The sequence below is a fragment of the Oryctolagus cuniculus genome, chromosome 4, assembly GCF_051225735.1.
Source record: "Oryctolagus cuniculus isolate XC-2025 breed Fujian yellow rabbit chromosome 4, ASM5122573v1, whole genome shotgun sequence".
Taxonomy (NCBI): Eukaryota; Metazoa; Chordata; class Mammalia; order Lagomorpha; family Leporidae; genus Oryctolagus; species Oryctolagus cuniculus.
In genome coordinates, this window is record NC_142870.1 from 32,123,595 (window position 1) to 32,143,427 (window position 19,833).

The 19,833-nt window shown below is 36.2% G+C and overlaps 1 protein-coding gene across 2 annotated transcripts in view; it reads left to right on the forward strand.

Moving 5' to 3' along the window:
* NRIP1 (nuclear receptor interacting protein 1) overlaps positions 1–18,391 on the forward strand; it is a 54,928-nt gene extending 36,537 nt beyond the window's left edge. The window contains exons 1-2 of one of the 2 annotated variants that reach the window (XM_070071917.2): positions 30–136; positions 11,171–18,391. In XM_070071917.2, coding sequence (XP_069928018.2) covers positions 11,513–14,986 — 3,474 coding nt within the window. In that variant the 5' untranslated portion in view covers positions 30–136; positions 11,171–11,512 and the 3' untranslated portion in view covers positions 14,987–18,391. Of the gene's footprint in view, positions 1–29; positions 137–11,170 lie in introns of those variants that run through there. The other variant, XM_070071916.2, reaches the window with a different exon arrangement.
* The last annotated feature ends 1,442 nt before the right edge of the window (positions 18,392–19,833 follow it).

Here is a 19,833-nt window from a genome sequence, read left to right on the forward strand (position 1 = left end):
CCTTTTTTTTTTTTTTTTTTTTTCTGACAGGCAGAGTTAGTGAGAGAGAGACAAAGAGAAAGGTCTTCCTTCCATTGGTTCACCCTCCAAATCGCCACTACTGCCGGTGATGCACCGATCCGAAGCCAGGAGCCAGGTACATCCTGCCTGGTCTCTCATGCCGGTGCAGGGCCAAGCACTATCCATTTGTTTTCAAAGAGAATGTACTAATAGATTTTGTGATCAAAGTTTAATGTATTAATGAATTAGCATCTATAATAATTTTGGTAAACCTATGATCCACTGCATAGTAAAGAACTCGCTATGATAATTTGATACATTTTTTTCTTTTTACTTTGTTATTGAAAAACTAGAAGTCTTTCTAAGGTAGTACAGCTCTGGTATTTTCATTCAAACCTGTTGATCAAAAATAATTTTACAAAACAAAGAACTAATAGAGCATTTACATGGCATACATTAAATAATTTACTAAATATATAAAGGTTAGCAAGTGATACTTGATTTAACACGGTAAACTTTTATAGTGTAAATTTGCCTCAACAGCAATATACATCCTTAAAAATGCATTGTGGATCAGAATTCTTCAGTTCAAACACTCATCATATAACTGTTTCATAAATGTAATTTAAGATAAATTCAACATCTTATTGGACAAGCTGAAACAAAAGGTGTTGGGTTTGTTATATAACTGCGTTCTTTAACAGTATTTTCCATTAAGAATCACTTTTGTTGCTATTGTTGATAACCAAAGTTTCTTCTATATGTATGATTTGGAAATTGTTATGGAAGACTGTGTACACATTATAGAACTTCTGTGATTGAGCCAGTAATTAGCAGTTAAATCTGTGTATTTTGGGAATAAGTGACCTGAGAATGTCGCAGAATATACCATAATTTCAACTTCAAGTGGAGCAAAGGCTTGGCAGTGTTTGGGAGCACGGTCCACTCATGGGCTGTAAATTACTTTCTAAGTTTTCGCATGGCAGAAAGCAGCTTTAACAAACAAAAATAAACACATGTGCAAGCATGCATACATACACATAAAAACTCACAATTCCAAAACATATGTATTCTTACTCTGTGATCCAATACAATATTTTAGCAGAACATTCTATATAATAAAAAGTATATAAAGCTTTTGTCTTCAAAGATGAAAAACATTTTCTAAAACAGAGTGTACTCTGAGTAAATGCAGAGTGTCTGCTAAGTATACTAAAAACCTTAGGAGCTTTGATCAGATGCCAGCTGTTACATCAGTTCTGTTGGTAATCTTTCTTACTGATCTGTGACCTTGACCTTGTGCTAGTGTCTGTATGTCAAATCTATTTTAGGGATGGGGAAACCATAGTTGAGTGTAATAGGATTTATGCTCCAATCTCAAAGGATGTTTATATACTATAAACACTTAATTCTAGGAGAAAATGATCCATTTTCCATTATATTTCTTATTTTGATAGAAATTGGGAAATATTATGTGTCTGAAAACTGATAGCACCAGTTACTTTGCAATTGGGAAAGGTTAGTAGAAGCTATACCCTTTGTTACTTCTAAACTTTGTTTTATGTGTACATGCTATCAAAGTAAGTTAATGATTATTTTATATTTCTTCAGAGAAACTTGTAGAAGACAATGACTAGACATTAATGCTGATGATATTGCATGTATTCCCTGTCATATAATTATTCTGGATTTTTAGAAATTGTAGCTAGAGTCAATTTTATTTAACAATATTCTAGTTTTGATATTTTCAAGGCAGTGCAGCACAGCAGCCAGGAATGTATTGCATTTTATAAAACAGAAATTGGCAATTTAGCTTTTTCTGTAGCTCCTTTGATTCTTTAGCCATTTGATTTTTAACTTAAATTCTCTAACTTCTGATTTTGATTGTGAAGTTAGTATTTTATTTTAGATACAGAGGCAGAGTAAAATGAATAATGGATTTATTGTGTCTGATCCACATATGTAAGACTTCTAAGCATAATTTAGAACAAAGAAGTCCTTTATTTTGATTTATCAACTATAGTTGTGTTTGTGTCTCTAAGACTATTATTTTAGCTTACTTTTACATTTGTGTATGTTGCTGATGATCTTAAATCTTTACTGTTATCTTCCATTTTATTCAGTATATAGCCATTTTAAGATAAGCAGAAGTTCCAGTTTGAATGTAAGTTCATATTTAGCTTTTAAATAAACATCTGTTTGAAATTCTGTGACCCTAATGAAAAAATAGCAAAGATAAATAACTTTGGGGGGATTGGGTGGATAGGGTATACAGCTATTTCAAAACCATTTCCTTCCCCTAGAATTCACTAAAAAGACTATAAAACATATTAGTCAGTGCTGTTTCCTCGACTTTATGACAGAGTACCATCTTTCTGGTTAAAATGCTTGTCATTTTTATCAACTAAAATTTGACAAATTACTTGGAATCATAGAAATAAAATTTTAGAGTTGAAGAGGCCCGCAGACACTTATGTCCTTGTGCTGAACACTTAAGTTCGACAAGCAGTAGTGTCTCCTGATGAGCCTTTTTAATAGAGAATGTGAGTGACACTGTTTTACTCCTAGGGAAGCAGCTGACAAGCAAGTTAAAGCTGATGGGCCTCGAAGTGAGGAGCAAATCTGGCCTTGGGCAAAAATATGTTAAGTCCCTCAGGTTGCAGTGGAGGACCGCCCGGGCATCTGCCTCACTCTGCAGTGTCAGTCAGCGGCCTGCCTGTCTCCCACCTCTGAAGCTTGTTTGCACCTAGAAGGAGGCCCCTTGGGACAGGGCCCAAAAACTCTCACAGTGAGGATCACAAATGTTGCGTTCAGTTGAGCAGAATGTTTTAAAATAAGTTCACTTTAGGGGGCAGGGCATACCCATTAAATTGTACAACCAATAAACATAATACTGCAAAAAATTGTTTTGTAATTCAGATCAGAGTATATATTAATTATGATTCATTTTTGCAAGAAGTTAGAAATATGGAATTTTCTAATGAGATTTTAAGCTTACTCTTTTACTATTCCCTTTCTGTTCTCTGCTGGGAAATGCCAACCCTTGAATGTTTCTTTAATTATTTTTCTTAATTTTTTTCATTAACTTTCTCTTAGTTTATGCTAGAGAACTCACTGTCTTTACATTTTGATGAATTTTCAAGGCTCTGATCTAAAACGTTGCCTGTTCTTTCTAGTTCTATGAAATTAAGCATTGAGGTTTATGTATTCTAATTTTTATTTGACTCTTGATTTGGAAAGTTCATCCATTTAGAGAAAATGTTTGGTTTTATATCCTGTTGATAAATGGTACTTGGGTTTTTGTTTCTTACTCAACTTTTTTTTTTTTTTTAAGATTCATTTATTTGAGAGGCAGAGTTATAGAGAGGCAGAGGCAGAGAGAGAAAGAGAGAGAGATCTTCCACCCACTGATTCAGTCCCAAATGGCCTCAATATCTGGGGCTTGGCCTGGCTGAAGCCAGGAGCTTCTTCCAAAGTCTCCCACATAGGTGCACGGGGACCAAGGATTTGGATCTTCTGCTGCTTTCCCAGGTGCTTAGCAGGGAGCTGAATCTGAAGTGGAGCAGCCAGCACCTGAATCAGCAGTGATACAGGATGCCAGCACTGCGGGCAGCAGGCTTTACCTGCTACGCCACAGCGCAGGCCCCATTGCTCAACTTTTGAACTTGCTTTCACAGTCTTGTCTTAGAGGGAAGCCAAGAGGCCTCTGAACTATTTACTTGGATTTTCAGGAACTGGGCCTATCAATCTAAATGCTCATGCCTTTAAATGCAAGACTCAAATTGATATTACTGGATTATACAGAAGAAATTGAGCAAGATTTCATGGAAACATTTGAAAGTCAAGAAGTATTTCTTAAACATAATTGAAATAGCATACCACATGATTTCATAGATATTTAATTACTTAAATGTGTTTTCATTGGAGAATCTGGTTGCAAGTAAGGTATGGAATTGTTCTCTTAAAAACAAATGGAAAAAGACCTTTGTTAATATTTGTTTATTCTCAGCGAGAAGGAGTCTCACATTTAAGAATTATATTAGATGTGTCTCTTTTTATCTAAGTAAAATCTTAGTACTTGGGTTTTACTATTTTGAAGTGTATAAAAAGTTAAGCAAAGTTTCCTTGTGCTTAATAAACCATTTTCAAATAGAAACGTATTGCAATGGAGACAATTTGCTTTGCAGAATCAGTGTAACATGCCTTTGTGAGTTACATTATGTAAATTATTTACAATTGTCTTTTATTTAAGTCCATGAAAATATTAACACTTCAACTCAGTATCAAATATTTTTAAAAATTAATTGCAGGCCTTTTAAAAACTGTAATTTGAAAAGCATTTTTCTAGATATTTTAAAAAATTATCTATGTGTTGACACTTCAGATCTTTCCCCAAATCTATCCATGCATATATAGTTAGGGTTTCATAAACTTCCTTCATGATTTTGTTCAATTTTCTTATTTTTGGATAATTTATCTCACTATAACAATTTTTTTCTGCTGCATGCTAGTGGAACCAGTAAACCTTTAGTTTTGTAAATTTTAAAAGATTTTCATGCTGATAAACAATTTTAAATGAATAAAAGGAAGATTAAGTTACAATTTTAACATTGTTACATAACTAGACGTGAGTTTTACTGGGGCCGGCACTGTGACGTAGTGGGTAAAGCCACCGTCTGCAGTGCCAGAATCCACTAAGGGCGCTGGTTTGAGTCCCAGCTGCTCTACTTCCAATCATACTCTCTGCTGTGGCCTGGGAAAGTGGTAGAGGATGGCCCAAGTCCTTGGGCCCCTGCACATCTGTGGGAGACCCAGAGGAAGCTCCTGGCTCCTGGCTTCTGATTGGCACAGCTGTGGCCATTGCGTCCAGTTGGGGAGTGAACCAGAGGATGGATGACCTTTCTCTCTCTATGTAACTCTGACTTTCAAATAAATAAATAAATGTTTAAAAAAAAAGTTTTGTTAAATTGTCTTGAAATACATTAACTCTTGGTATAATATCAGAGTTCTTTGGACTTACTTTTTGAGAGTTGTTTTATAGGTATATTTCTAACTAGTAGGAAGTGTAATAAATATGTTTTTATAATAAAACATTTTGATAGAATAAAACATTCCGTCTTGCTAATTCTCTGTGTGCCAGTTGGAACCTTTTATTACTTGAACCTTTTATAAATTGTCCCCTGGAGCCCTTTGTGTATTATTGTATCTTCATGATCTTATTTTTCCTTGTGTTATTAAGCATGTTGCCATTTTATTATCTTGGGAAAGAATTCATTTATTTGAAGATGTGGGTTTTTTTTAAGACTCAAATAATAAGACAAAAGGAAAATAATGAAAGTGCCTAGAAGGATGATACAGTAGAGAAATGTCTGCAGACCCCATTAAACTAGACCATCTTTGAAGAACATTAAAAAAAAAAAAAAACCTGGGGACTCTACAGTCTTTGAACTTAAACACAATTGAGAATTCAGTAGTTTTTCACTTTTTGTCCAGAATATCAGTAAGAAGAAAGTTGACTTGGAAAGATAATCCAGTTAGACAAATCAGAACATGAAAACAAACAGGAGTCCGTTAGCATTCTAGACATGAGCAATGGTGGTGCCATTGTGTAGAAACAGATCTCTGTGGTCTTCAGATGACAACATCCTAGATGGATTTTGTCATCTCAGAAATCAGTGTGCAAGCAAAACTGTTGAACAGTATACTTCTAAAGACTAAAGGAATATAGTGTTTTCATCCAGTTGTCATTCAGTATTTTGTAATAAGAATCTCTAACCCTGTTGTATTCAGAGGGTCTATGTGACATATTATTTCATCTTTTATGATGCTAGACCACTCAGATTTATTTGAAACTGTTTATTAAATGGAAAAAAAAACAGTAATGCAGTTATGTGATAAAGGAGATTGGAAGCAAAGAGATGATATAGAAATGAAATATTTCATTGAATGGACAAAGATCACTACCTTTTTTTTTTTTTTTTTTTTTTGGTGGGGGTTAGATTTGTTTATTTGAAAGTCTCAGAGTTACACAGAGAGAAAAAGAGAGGCAGAGAGAGAGAGAGAGGGCTTCCATCCGCTGTCTCACTCCCCAGATGGCAACAGCTGGAGCTGTGCCGATTGACGGGAAGCCAGGAGCCTCCTTCGGGTCTCCCACACGTGTGCAGGGGCCCAAGGACTTGGGCCATCTTTCACTGCTTTCCAAGGCCATAGCAGAGAGCTGGATCAAAAGTGGAGCAGCCAGGACTCGAGCTGGCACCCATATGGATGCCAGCACTGGAGGCAGCACCTTTATCTGCTGTGCTACAGCGTCGACCCCAGGCACTACCTCTTTTCAACCTTATTAAGAGCTGTTCAAGTTTTCAAAAGTAACATGTTTTAAATTAAATAAGTACAAACGACCCAGAAGTCATGGAATCTTTTAGGCCTGTACAAGGATACTTTTGAAAGTTTCTGAAAAAAATGAGAGGCTGTGAGTGTGGGCACCCTTTGGGAGGCCCACATCCCATACTGGAGTGCCCAGGTTTGATTCCTGCCTCTGGCTCTTGGCTCCTGCATCCTACTGATGGAGATCTTGGAAGGCACCAGAGATGGCTTAAGTATCTAGGCTCCTGCCACCCGCGCGGCAGACTTGGATTGTGTGCCAAGCTCTTGGCTTTGGCCTAAGCTGTTGCTGGCATTTAGGGAGCTCTTCCCCACTCAAAGAAATTTTAGAGTAAATGTTAAGTCTTCAGTAATACATTTAAAAAGTCCAATAAAGTTGTTTCACTATCCCTGTATTTCTAGTCTGTAAATTAGTCATAAATTAAACATTAATAAAATGTCTTTTAGATCCAGATGTATATGATGATAACTTTTTATTGCTATGCTGAGGGTTAAAAATCTCTAAAATTATAAAGAGCAGATTTTTATTTAGTCATTTCTTGGTATTAAAGCTTACACTAATGTTTTTGTTAAAGTCATTTTTTTCTAAAATTTTATAGAACCACTCAAAATATCTACTGGGTAGATATTTTTTTACCTTCATATATATAAATTTTTTAGTGTTAAGAAATCTTTATTCACTTGTCGCATCTATAAACCCAATACTTCATGCAGGCTAAATAGTATCACCTATTTTAGTTTCTATACTGAATTTTTCCTTCTAAACTTAATGAGATTGGCAGAAGTTGTGTGGTCTTCATTTGTTCTTAGTAATTTATTTTTTCTTCTCTCTTTGGTTGCTTTTCTCTTTCATAATTCAACTTCAGGAAGAAATCTGCTCTTTTGACTTAGAATCATTTAGCAAGTACGTGCCATAGAGGTAAAATTTCTCTTATATTGTGTCTGTGAGGAAAATGTTGAGTACCTTCAAATAGACAGATACAGAATCTCCCATAAAATCATTGTTGAAGTTAGTGGATTGATAAGCTAGTGGATCACAGCATTTTATAAACTGTTCCAGTTTAAATATATTACTTACAAATCCCTAAAGAAGCCTAATGCTTAAACATGTGTTGATACTTAGGTACTTGTGATTGAATGTACTCAAATATAAGCTTGGCAACACTCTTCAGAAATATTTAAGATCAGGCAAATGAACTATGTATTGGTGCTTCATGAATAATATGGTTATCTTTTTGCTGAAAAAAATTTTAGGCTAATGCAGAATGATTTTAACATTTTTAACCTTCAGATATCTCTGTCAGGTGCTTTTCATAATTTACACTACACCCTAGTATTTATAGGTCGCAGTGAGCTGTACTATATCCAAGTATCATGCCTCTTTTCCTTTTTTGCTGAAATTCCTCTAATTTTGTACTACAGAAGTCAGAAGGCAAGACTTAATGAATGTGGGTAGGCTTTTTAACCATGTTTCCCCTCTTTAGTTGTTTAAGACATAGAAAAGAAGGTTATTTGAAGAAAGTTGGCTCTCTCTACTCCTCTAAAGAGTTTTCAATTAAAGAAGGTAATTGAATTAAGGCCTCAAGAAAGAGTTTTGGAATGCCTGTTTTCTAAGCGTTTCATTTTCTGCTGGGATGGTGGTGGCTAGTTGTTGCAGCAGAGTGTGGAGTGTCGCCTGAAGCAGCCTCTCCCAGTAAACACCGTCTTTGACTTGGAGATGCCTGCCCACCCTAAAAGCAGGTTTCCAGGAGCAAGCTCTCCTTCCTGCTGCTGCTTCCTGGAATGGGTACTTGAAGACGACTTCTTGAAGGAATTAATGAAAATAATCCCCTTCCTTATAAGTGTGTCTTAGTCTTCCCTCCAACTCTTCTCTAGATGCATACCTGCTTTCCTGGGGAAGAGTGTGATAGCTTAGTGTATGCATGTAATTATATTTATACAAAGTATACGAGCCATATTTTCTAAGCTAAAAAATTTGTTTTGTAATTTTCATGTAGAAATCTTAAAATAATCCTAAAGGATTTTTCAAAACACATTTAATTTTTTAAATACTTACACTTAGTGATTTACGAAAATCATGTAAAAAAGCCTAGGTAGAAAGAATGAAGTTTTAGTTTGTTACATTTATTTAAATGAAAAGAACAAATTAAATATTTAGAACGACCTTTGCCTTTGTCATTCTTTTGATTTACAGTGAGAAAATTAGAGAGTATGGCTTCAAATTTGTTATTTCATTATTGTAGCTTTTCATCTATCTGTGCTTGAAGAGAATAGAAAGTCTGTGTTTGAATAAAAATGTCCTTCTTCCTATTTCCCATTTGTTCATTCAATAACTTCATGTATTATAGCATTATATATAGATTATATATTATATATATATTATTATATAGCATATTCTGCACTGTATTAATTCTAATAAGCAGAGATCTCAGACCCAAGAACTGCTTAAATTAGCTGTATATTTCATTATGTTCTTGAAGTTAGGTTAAAAATGTAATGTTCTTGAAGTAAATAGGTTAAAATAGAAATGATTATTCTTAATCTCTGTCATTAAATATTTCTGTTAAAATAGGAAGTAAATGGTCAGGTGAATAAATGGTTAAATGCAGCATTGAAGCCCTTTTGCAAAGAAAATATGACAGATCCTTTTTAAATAAACTTGCAGATTATGCTTTGTAAATTCAGAAATATATAAACTCAGTCTTTTTGATGCAGTGAATACCACTTTGCAGCATATACTATGAATAGTAAAAAGTTGAATAGAAATAACACAAGTAGTATGAACACAAAGATGCTCCAGTAATCTTATTTTATTCTTCTGTTTCAATGAAATTTCTTAAGGCTACTTATAAATCAAATATCAAATGACTAATGTGATTTGATTTTCTCCAGTCCAGTCAAGTATCAAAAGGTAGCCAATAGTAGGGAGAGAAATACTCATACAATAGATTTACATATTTCATTAAATGTCTTAATTAACTGTAAATCAATATAATTATTAAACCATATTTATGTAACTCTGTTACTGTCAGCTGTAAAAATGCACTCTGATTTTATTTTTAATTTTGTTTTTTAAATTTTTATTTATTTGAAAGGCTAAGAGAGAATGATAGAGACATATAGACAGAGAAACATCTTCCACTGGCTGGTTCGAGCCTTAAATGCCTCCAACAGCCAGATCCACACTGATGCCAGGAGCTAGGAACTCAATCCAGTCTCCATGAGAGGGACCCAACTTAATGAGCTGCTGCCCTCAGGTTACCCATTAGAGGAAGCTAGAACTGAGAGTATATCAAGTATTCAAACACACGTACTATGATGTAAGATGTAGGTATCCCAAGCAGCATCTGATCGGTACACCAACATTCACCCAGAGATCCCATTAAGTTAATTAGGGTTGAAATCTCACGGAAAACCCTTCTCTACCTATTTCTTATACATGTTATTTATCTTAATTGTCACTGTCTCTTTTCCCTATTTTTTTTTCTTGACTACAATTATTTAGCCTTTTAATTAAGAAATCTAGTAATTTGATAAAAATAATTGTGTAATAACTCTTTCCTAAAGTTTGACTTTCTATTAATTATTTTATCCAGAAAGCTACAGAGAAGTCTTTAAATTAAGATGAACTTTTTTTTAAATACCAATGGGGACCAAGGTAGTTTTAATAGAACTGAGGAGGTCTCATAACTTGAGCAGTATGCCATCTTCACTAACAAACTTCATGGAAATCATTCCAGCTTCTCTTCTAATGGTGTAATGGCTTCCTGGTTTGGGGTCAAATTGAAAAAAAAAAAAAATACATCTGGCAAGTTTTTAGAAATGCAGTGAGTTCTTCAATTGCCTATGTGTTCATGATGGAAAATCGTTTTGTTTCATCTTTGATAATAATTATCAGTGGAGTGTTGCAAATTCTAATAAAAGATAATTCTCATCATACTTCACAGCCTACTTTTTTTTAATTTACAAAGGAATGAATTTCAAATTAAAAGTTCTGCATGGAACACATGAGTAAGGATTTTTAAAAACAGACATATTAAACCTTTGATAGCCCTAAGTGAGCTTCTGAAGAGCTACTCCCTTCTGTCTTTAATAAGTCGTGGTAAACATTATGGATAGATAAGCTTGTGATTATACATATTTTAATGTTTATAAATACGACTAAAATTATCATGGTTTGCAGAGGCCCACTGAATAATCTTAAACTTATTAGTGCTTCCATTTCTTTGAAAACAGGAATTCTAAAAATTACTTAGGGAATCTTGGGGCTTGGGAGATGTCGTCACAAGTAAATCTTTTCTGTTCACCTCAACCCCACATTATCAGATGAGCCCATGTCATAGATACTTCTCTGTCTTTTTCTGTATATTACTTTGGTTCTTCTTAAATGCCCAGAAGTATAAGGAGGCCAATTCTAGCTCCCTCATAGACCTATAACACTGTAAAGGAGACTTCACATTCATATTCTAGGAAGATGCTTAAGAAATTAAAAAACTTGATAGGCTTTGGAAGATAGTTATATAACATTATTTTCTCTAAATGACTTGATGATTGTGAACCATATGGGTTAGCCCATAGGATTTCTAGTAGAGATTTCCGATGTGATAGAAATAACAATGACATAAAGTACTAAAGAAGTGACTCTTAATGCATATATATATGCATGTATTAAATATTTTTATGTGTGATATGTATGTATAAACTTACAAATGCCATGTCCTTTTGTTTTAGGTATCATAGTGTGGTCCTAGTTCTACACCTCCTTAACTATTTTTATTTATTTTTTTAGAGTACTGATATTTGCATTTAATGGGAAACAAAAGATGAAGACGGCAAAACAGTATATTCACTAAGGAGTATATCTGCTTGATGCTACAGACCCATGTGTTAAGGAATTCTACTTCTTCCGTAAAAGTTGATCAGCCCTGTGGTCCGACTGCATTGGAGTTTGCCTGCCTTTTGCATTGTTATTGCTAGAAGAAGTCTAAGTCAGAATGTAACAGGACACCTCTGATTGCTATGGAAGGTGATAAACTGACATTCACTAATTAAAGTTACATCTCAATCACCCACAGAAAACCAACCTTTAAAGTGAATAGAAACCAAGCCCTTGTGAATACTTCTATTGAACATGACTCATGGAGAAGAGCTTGGCTCTGATGTGCACCAGGATTCTATTGTTCTAACTTACCTAGAAGGATTACTAATGCATCAGGCAGCAGGGGGATCAGGTACTGCCGTCGACAAAAAGTCTGCTGACCGCAATGAAGAAGATCAGAACTTTACCATTTCTGGCAGTGCATTTCCCACCTGTCAAAGTAATGGTCCCGTTCTCAATACACATACATACCAGGGATCTGGCATGCTGCATCTCAAAAAGGCCAGGCTGCTGCAGTCTTCTGAGGACTGGAATGCAGCTAAGCGGAAGAGGTTGTCTGATTCCATCGTAAATTTAAACGTAAAGAAGGAAGCTTTGCTGGCTGGCATGGTTGACAATGTGCCTAAAGGCAAACAAGATAGCACATTACTGGCCTCTTTGCTCCAGTCATTCAGCTCTAGGCTGCAGACTGTTGCCCTGTCACAACAAATTAGGCAGAGCCTCAAGGAGCAAGGATATGCCCTCAATCATGATTCTTTAAAAGTAGAAAAGGATTTAAGGTGCTATGGTGTTGCATCAAGTCACCTAAAGACTTTGTTGAAGAAAAGTAAAGCTAAAGATCAAAAGCCTGATACCAATCTTCCTGACGTAACTAAAAACCTCATCAGAGATAGGTTTGTGGAATCACCTCATCACGTTGGACAAAGCGGAACAAAGGTCATGAGTGAACCCTTGTCATGTGCCGCCAGATTACAGGCTGTTGCAAGCATGGTGGAAAAAAGGGCTAGTCCTGCCACCTCGCCTAAACCTAGCGTCGCTTGTAGCCAGTTAGCATTACTCCTTTCAAGTGAAGCTCACTTGCAGCAGTATTCTCGAGAACATGCTTTAAAAACACAAAATGCAAATCAAGTGGCAAGTGAAAGACTCGCTGCGATGGCCAGATTGCAAGAAAATGGCCAGAAGGATGTTGGTGGTTTCCAGCTCTCGAAAGGAATGCCAACCCATCTTAACGGTCAGGCAAGAACATCGTCAAGCAAACTAATGACTAGCAAAAGTAATGCTACAGCATTTCAAAATCCAATGGGTATTGTTCCTTCTTCCCCCAAAAATGCAGGCTATAAGAACTCACTGGAAAGAAACAGTCTAAAACAAGCTGCCAATAATAGTTTGCTTTTACACCTTCTTAAAAGCCAGACCATACCTAAGCCTATGAATGGACATAGTCATAGTGAGAGAGGAAGCATTTTTGAGGATAGCAGTACACCTACAACTATTGATGAATATTCAGACAACAATCCTAGTTTTACAGATGACAGTAGCGGTGATGAAAGTTCTTATTCTAACTGTGTTCCCATAGATTTGTCTTGCAAACACCGAATCGAAAAAGTGGAATCTGACCAACCTGTTTCTCTAGATAACTTAACTCAGTCCTTGCTCAACACCTGGGATCCAAAAGTCCCAGAGGTGGATATCAAAGAAGATCAAGATACCTCAAAGAATTCCAAGCTAAATTCACACCAGAAAGTAACCCTTCTTCAGTTGCTACTTGGCCATAAGAATGAAGAAAATGTAGAAAAGACCACCAGCACTCAGGGAGTACACAGTGATGTGACAAAGTTCAGTCCACAAAATTATACAAGGACTTCTGTAATAGAAAGCCCCAGTACAAATAGGACTACTCCAGTGAGCACTCCACCATTACTTGCATCCACCAAAGCAGATTCTCCCATCAATCTTTCTCAGAACTCCCTGGTCATCAAATGGAATTCCACACCATATGCCTGCAGTACTCAGTCTGAAAAGCTAATGAATGCTGCATCTAACCACTTGATGGACCTGACAAAAAGCAAAGAATCACAAGGAGAGAAACCAGCCCAAAATGAAGGTGCACCAAACTCTGCCACTTTCAGTGCCAGTAAGCTGTTACAGAATCTAGCGCAGTGTGGGATGCAGTCTTCCGTGTCAGCGGACGAGCAGCGCCCCAGCAAACAGCTGCTAAGTGTAAACCCAGACAAACCGCTAGGTATGATGGAGAGATTAAATAGCCCTCTGCTCGCAAATAAAACAAATGCAGCTGAAGACAGTAAGGCATTCAGTAGTCAGTCAGCAGCTCCTGAGCCAGGACTTTCTAGTTCTGAAATAGAAAATCTGCTTGAAAGACGCACTGTCCTCCAGTTGCTCCTGGGAAATACCAACAAAGGTAAGAGTGAAAAAAAAGAGAAGATTCCTATAAGAGATGAAAGTACTCAGGAACACAGCGAGAGAGCTTTAAGTGAACAAATACTGATGGTGAAAATAAAATCTGAGCCTTGTGATGACTTACATATTCACAACACAAATCTGCACTTGAACCATGATACTAAGAGTGCCCCACTACTGGGTACGGCTCCTACCATGCAGAGAAACGCAGCTGCCTTACCAGCATCCGAGGACTTGAAATCGGAGCCAGTTTCACCTCAGGATTTTTCTTTCTCGAAGAATGGTTTGTTAAGTCGGTTGCTGAGACAAAACCATGAGAGTTACCTGGCAGATGACCCGGACAAGAGCTACAGAAGCAGCGAACTAACGCTTCTGGAATCAAAGAATCTTTGTATGGTCCCTAAGAAAAGGAAGCTTTATTCTGAGCCATTAGAAAATCCATTTAAAAAGATGAAAAATAACATTGTTGATGCTGCAAACAATCACAGCGCTCCAGAAGTACTGTATGGGTCTTTGATTAACCAGGAAGAGCTGAAATTTAGCAGAAATGACCTTGAATTTAAATATCCTGCTGGTTCTGGTTCAGCCAATGAAAATGAACATAGGAGTTGGGCCCGAGAGAGCAAAAGTTTCAATGTTCTGAAACAGCTCCTTCTCTCAGAAAACTGTGTGCGGGATTTGTCCCCACACAGGAGTAACTCTGTCGTTGACAGTAAAAGAAAAGGACACAAAAATAATGTGACCAGTAGCAAACCTGAATTCAGCATTTCTTCTTTAAATGGACTGATGTACAGTTCCAGTCAGCCCAGTAGTTGCGTGGATAACAGGACATTTTCATACCCAGGAGTGGTAAAAACTCCTGTGACTCCACCTTTCTCTGAGCACATGAGCTGTGCGGGTTCTCGGCCAGAAACTGGGCCTTTGAGTGGCTGTCCCGGGCCCAGTGAGAAGGGACCCATTAAGTGGGTTATCACAGATGTAGATAAGAGTGAGTATGAAAAAGACTCTCCAAGACTGACCAAAACTAACCCAATCTTGTATTACATGCTCCAGAAAGGAGGCACTTCTGTTACCAGTCGAGAAACGCAGGATAAGGACATTTGGAGGGAACCTTCTTCTGAAAGTGTCTCACAGGTTCCAGTCAAAGAAGAGTTACTCCCTGCTGCAGAACCTAAGGCTGCTTTTATCAACTTACGAAGCCCTTACAACAGCCATATGGGAAATAATGCTTCTCGCCCACACAGTGCAAATGGAGATGTTTACGGACTTCTGGGAAACATGCTAACAATAAAAAAAGAATCCGAATGAAATGTACCTACCAGTCAGCTTTGGATCACTTTAAAACTAATTAGTATGAACTTGAGATCTGTATAAATAAGAGCATGATTTGAGAAAAGCATGGTATAATTGAAACTTTTTTTTATTTTGAGAAGTATTGGTTACTGGTGATGTTTAAATATGCATACTAATTTTTGCTTAACATTAGATGTCATGAGGAAACTACTGAACTTAGCAATTGGTTGTTTCACACTTCTGTATGCATCAGATAACAACTGTGAGTAGCCTATGAATGAAATTATTTTATAATCATAAATAAGAGGCATAAGTTAAAATGTAAAACTCCATCCATAGTGGATTACTGCATTTTGATGCCTTGAATAGGGTGTTTCATTTTGCTTTTCAGAAGTCAGCCTACACGTTTTTTTAAAAATCCAAACTCTTAAATAACTCTTAGGGAATAATATCAAATTAAAATTTTAGTTCTGATTCACATCTCATTATCCAGTAATAAATTATCCAATAAATCAGAAAAACTATATACTTAACATTTTTCACTTTTGCTAAAAGACATATTTGTTTTTAACTCTTGGAAGGGGTTTTTTGATTCCCAGTATGTCTGCCTGCCCCAGTCCTTTTCAATACATATTTCTTTAAACCTTGTACTACTTAGTAAAAATTGATTACAATTGAGGGAAGTTTGATAGATCCTTATAAAAAAGGACAGATTTCCATTTTTGTATTTTAACTACTTTACTAAATTATTACTCCTCCTTTTACAGAATTAGGGAAGTTAACATTTGCGTTCAGGTGGTTTCCTGAATAGTTGAATATTTAAGAAATTGTTTATAACAGAAGTAAAATGGCTTTTCTTTGAACAGCTTTCACCATCTCTTGTAAAAGTTAATTCTCACCATTCCTGTGGTACCTGTAAGTCTTATGACCAGGATTTCTTAAAGCTGGACTCAGACCACCTGCATAAGAACCATCTGGAGCACTTGTTTTAAAATGCAGAATTACAGGCAGCAAATCAGATCTGCAAAGCAAGTATCTGCTAAGTGGACCTGGGAATCTTCCATCTGCACCTAACCTGCTCCCTAGGTGTTTCTTCTGCACGCTGAAGTTTGAGGACCATTGCTTATGACTTTTCTCAGAATATGGACTGTAAAAAGAAAAAAAAAAAAAACCTATTTGATGCCTATATTTTCCCCAGTACAGTCACATATCAACTCAAAATTTGCAATATTAGCATTCCTATATTACCGTTATGTCTTTGGAAATCGGGTTCAAAATACTTTTTATGACAAAAAAAAATTGGGTGGAGGGGGACAATTTTCTTATCTGGCTCAACATCTCAGGAAAATCTGTGATTATTTATGTATTCTAATGAGTAACATCTACTTAATTAGCCTTAGGGATGGAATAACAGGGCCACTTATTAAACTCAGGTGATTCCAGGAAGATTTGGAAACTTCTCCTGACTACATCCTTGACTTATTAAAACCATTGTCCGGACTAAGAACAATGCTGACAAAGATTAAAACATTTAGTTCAAACCCAAGAAAGGCACTAATCTCAGATTGACTAAACAAATGTGTACAGAGATCACTTATCTGACAGAATTGTATACAGCCACTCCATTGAGTCTAGTATTTTAAAATAGTGATTAAAAGTAAACATTGATACTGTCTTGGAAGAACTTAGTGTATTTCTGAACCACCTGGTTTTCAGTCTTGAAGCAAGTCCGTTTTTAAGTTCAGTGTTTACAATCCACAATTCATGTACCAGATAATATTTTGGCTTTTAATTGTTAAACGGGTTAAAAAATAACCTATCAAAAATTATCAGCTGTTAATTAGAAGGAAGTTAATTTGAAGTTGTTGTACTTGAACTTGTTTCTAAGAATTTTATATTAAAACAGGCGTTATTTCCTAATATCTAAAATTCAAAATGGTTATTTTTTTCTCAAAATGCTTTGTACACAGAGTTATTGGATATATTATATAATAGTCAAGAGTGAATATTGGTGAAGGCATATACTTATTCTGACATGAAAATCCCTCGGGCCAGTGAATATATTCTACTCCATGTCCATACTGTGACAATCTTATTGTCTACACTGTGTAAGTAAGCTTTTAAACAAACCATTGTTCTCATCATTGTGAAAAGCCTTTCAGGTACGTCAGAAAAAAATACCAGTATTCTCCCTTGGTTAGAAGGAAGTGAGTAAGACATGGGTCAGGGAGAAGAACATCAAGGGCCAGCACTGCTGGTTTTTTGTTGGTTGATTGTTGTTAACAATGAAAGGCTTGAGAATATGTAATACATAAATAAATGTGACCACAAAGAATGCTGTTCTGATTTACTAGAGAATGTCCCCAATGTGAGTTGCCTTTGATTTTGTAAGGAGAGGGGTGAGAAAGGGCATACATCCACAGTCACTTTGTTTATGCACATGTATTTACAAGGATGCACACATACTACACGTTTTCAAGGACTATTTTAGATATCTACACAAATTCTTCCTAATAAAGTCATTTGTGAAGGGGTACTACAGCTCTCATTGACATCAGTAAAGTAGCATTACCTGTTTATTCTGTGCTGCGTCTTACAGAAGAGTAAACTGGTGAGATATATATTTTATATATATATATATAAAATGTATATATATATTGACTTGTTACATGAAGATGTTAAAATCAGTTTTTAAAGGTGATGTAAATAGTGATTTCCTTAATGAAAATTACATATTTTGTATTGTTCTGATGCAACAGAAAAGCCTTTTAATCTCTTTGGTTCCTGTATATTCCATGTATAAGTGTAAATATAATCAGACAGGTTTAAAAATTGTGCATGTATGTATACAGTTGCAAGTCTGGACAAATGTATAGAATAAACCTTTTATTTAAGTTGTGATTATCTGCTGCATGAAAAGTGCATGGGGGACCCTGTGCATCTGTGCATTTGGCAAAATGTCTTAACAAGTCCGATCCGATGTTCATCCCAATATGGCAGTATTCCATTTCTGGACATGACTTCCGTGGTTAAAGCTTTGTGAAAGGATGTTCTTTGAATCCAATGGTCTTAAAATTTTTTTAAAAACCAATTCAACTACTTTTCGACATAATGAATTCACACAACTACTTTCATGAATTTTTAAATCCCATTGGAAGCATATTATACCAGGAGTATTCCAATATTAGTAAATACTGGGATACAGGCACATTACCATTCATGGTAAGAATTCTGGGGTTTACACAAGCAGTTTTGATGCGCTCTGCTCAGTAATATAATTTGTCATTTTTATTAGAAGTTTAATTTCTTCATGTGATGTCATGAAACTGTACATACTGCAGTGTGAATTTTTTGTTTTGTTTTTTAATCTTTTAGTGTTTACTTCCTGCAGTGAATTTGAATAAATGAGAAAAAAATGCATTGTCTCTGTTTTAACTCACTTGTTTTGTGGGCTTTTTCTGCCTTTTAAGCTTTCTATAAACAAATGTCCCAGGTTATAAAAATAGCAACAGGTCTCTTCTCAGAAAAAATGGAAGGAGGAAAAACAGAAGGGAACCAGCATACTAATGCATCTAGAAATGGCAATTGAAACATAATTCAAAAATAAAAACAGTTATAGCCTCTCTTCCATTGCTCAGTGTGTAAATGGTCATTGTAGACTTTTTACGTGGATCTGAATTAGTGCAGTGTTTGAAAATAGTTGAATATTTGTGTATATGTATGTGTAGACACACACACAAACCCTTTTAAAAAGATGTGTTTCAAAGAAAGGGACAGATCTGTCTGCTGGTTCATTCCCCAGTGGACGCAGTGGTGGAGCCTGGCCATGCCAAAGCTAGGAGTCAGGAACTCCCTCCTGAGCTACTTGTGCAGAGAGATCCCAGGTAACTGGGCCATTGTGCACTGCTTTCCAGTTGCCGTGCAAGGAGCTGGATTGGATTGCCAGGACTCAATCTTAGATATAGGATGCCAGTGGCATGGGCAGCAGCGTAACCCACTGAACCACAACCACAATGCTGTTCCCTGTACTTTTGTGTTTACCACTTTTATTTTCATGGTAATTGTTTTATAAACTATTTGCAAAATATTTTCTTCCCATTGTAACAAAACACTGAGCCACAACACCAGCCCCATAGATACTTGAAAATGTTTCCTTGGGGTCGGCACTGTGGTGTAGCGGGTAAAGGCTGCTGCCTGCAGTGCTAGCATCCCATGTGAGCGCCAGCTGCTCCACTTCCAATCCACTCTCTGCTATGGCCTGGGGAAGCAGTACAAAATGCCCCAAGTCCTTGGGCCCCTGCATTCACATGGGAGACCCAGAAGTACCTGGCTTCGGATCAGCACAGCTCTGGGCGTTGCGGCCATTTGAGTAGTGAACTAGCAGATGGAAAACCTCTCTCTGCCTCTGCCTCTCTGTAACTCTGCTTTTCAAATAAATAAATCTTTAAAAAATGTTTTCTTGGCGGACTTTTTTCCAGATTTCAGCAGATTATTTTAAAAGAAAAAGAGCTGCCATCGTTTCCCCAAGTGTGGCGCGTGTGTGCACACAAATGTACATACATAAATATATTTGATATGTAGGTAATGATTATTTGAGAATGATGGGCAATATATGAATGTAATCAGTATTAGAGACCAGTTTATTTAGGGGAACAGATCCCAGTATACTCTATTTTGTAAACTGAGGGCCAAGGAACTTACATTTTTACAGTTATATTAACCATCATTAAAGAGGAAGACATTTTCCCAAATAATCCATTTCTGTGAATAAAATAGATCTATTGTAATCCATACAACTTCTCAACAGATTATGAACATTGTCTAGAAACATCCAATTACTAAAAATATATCCTGCTTCCATT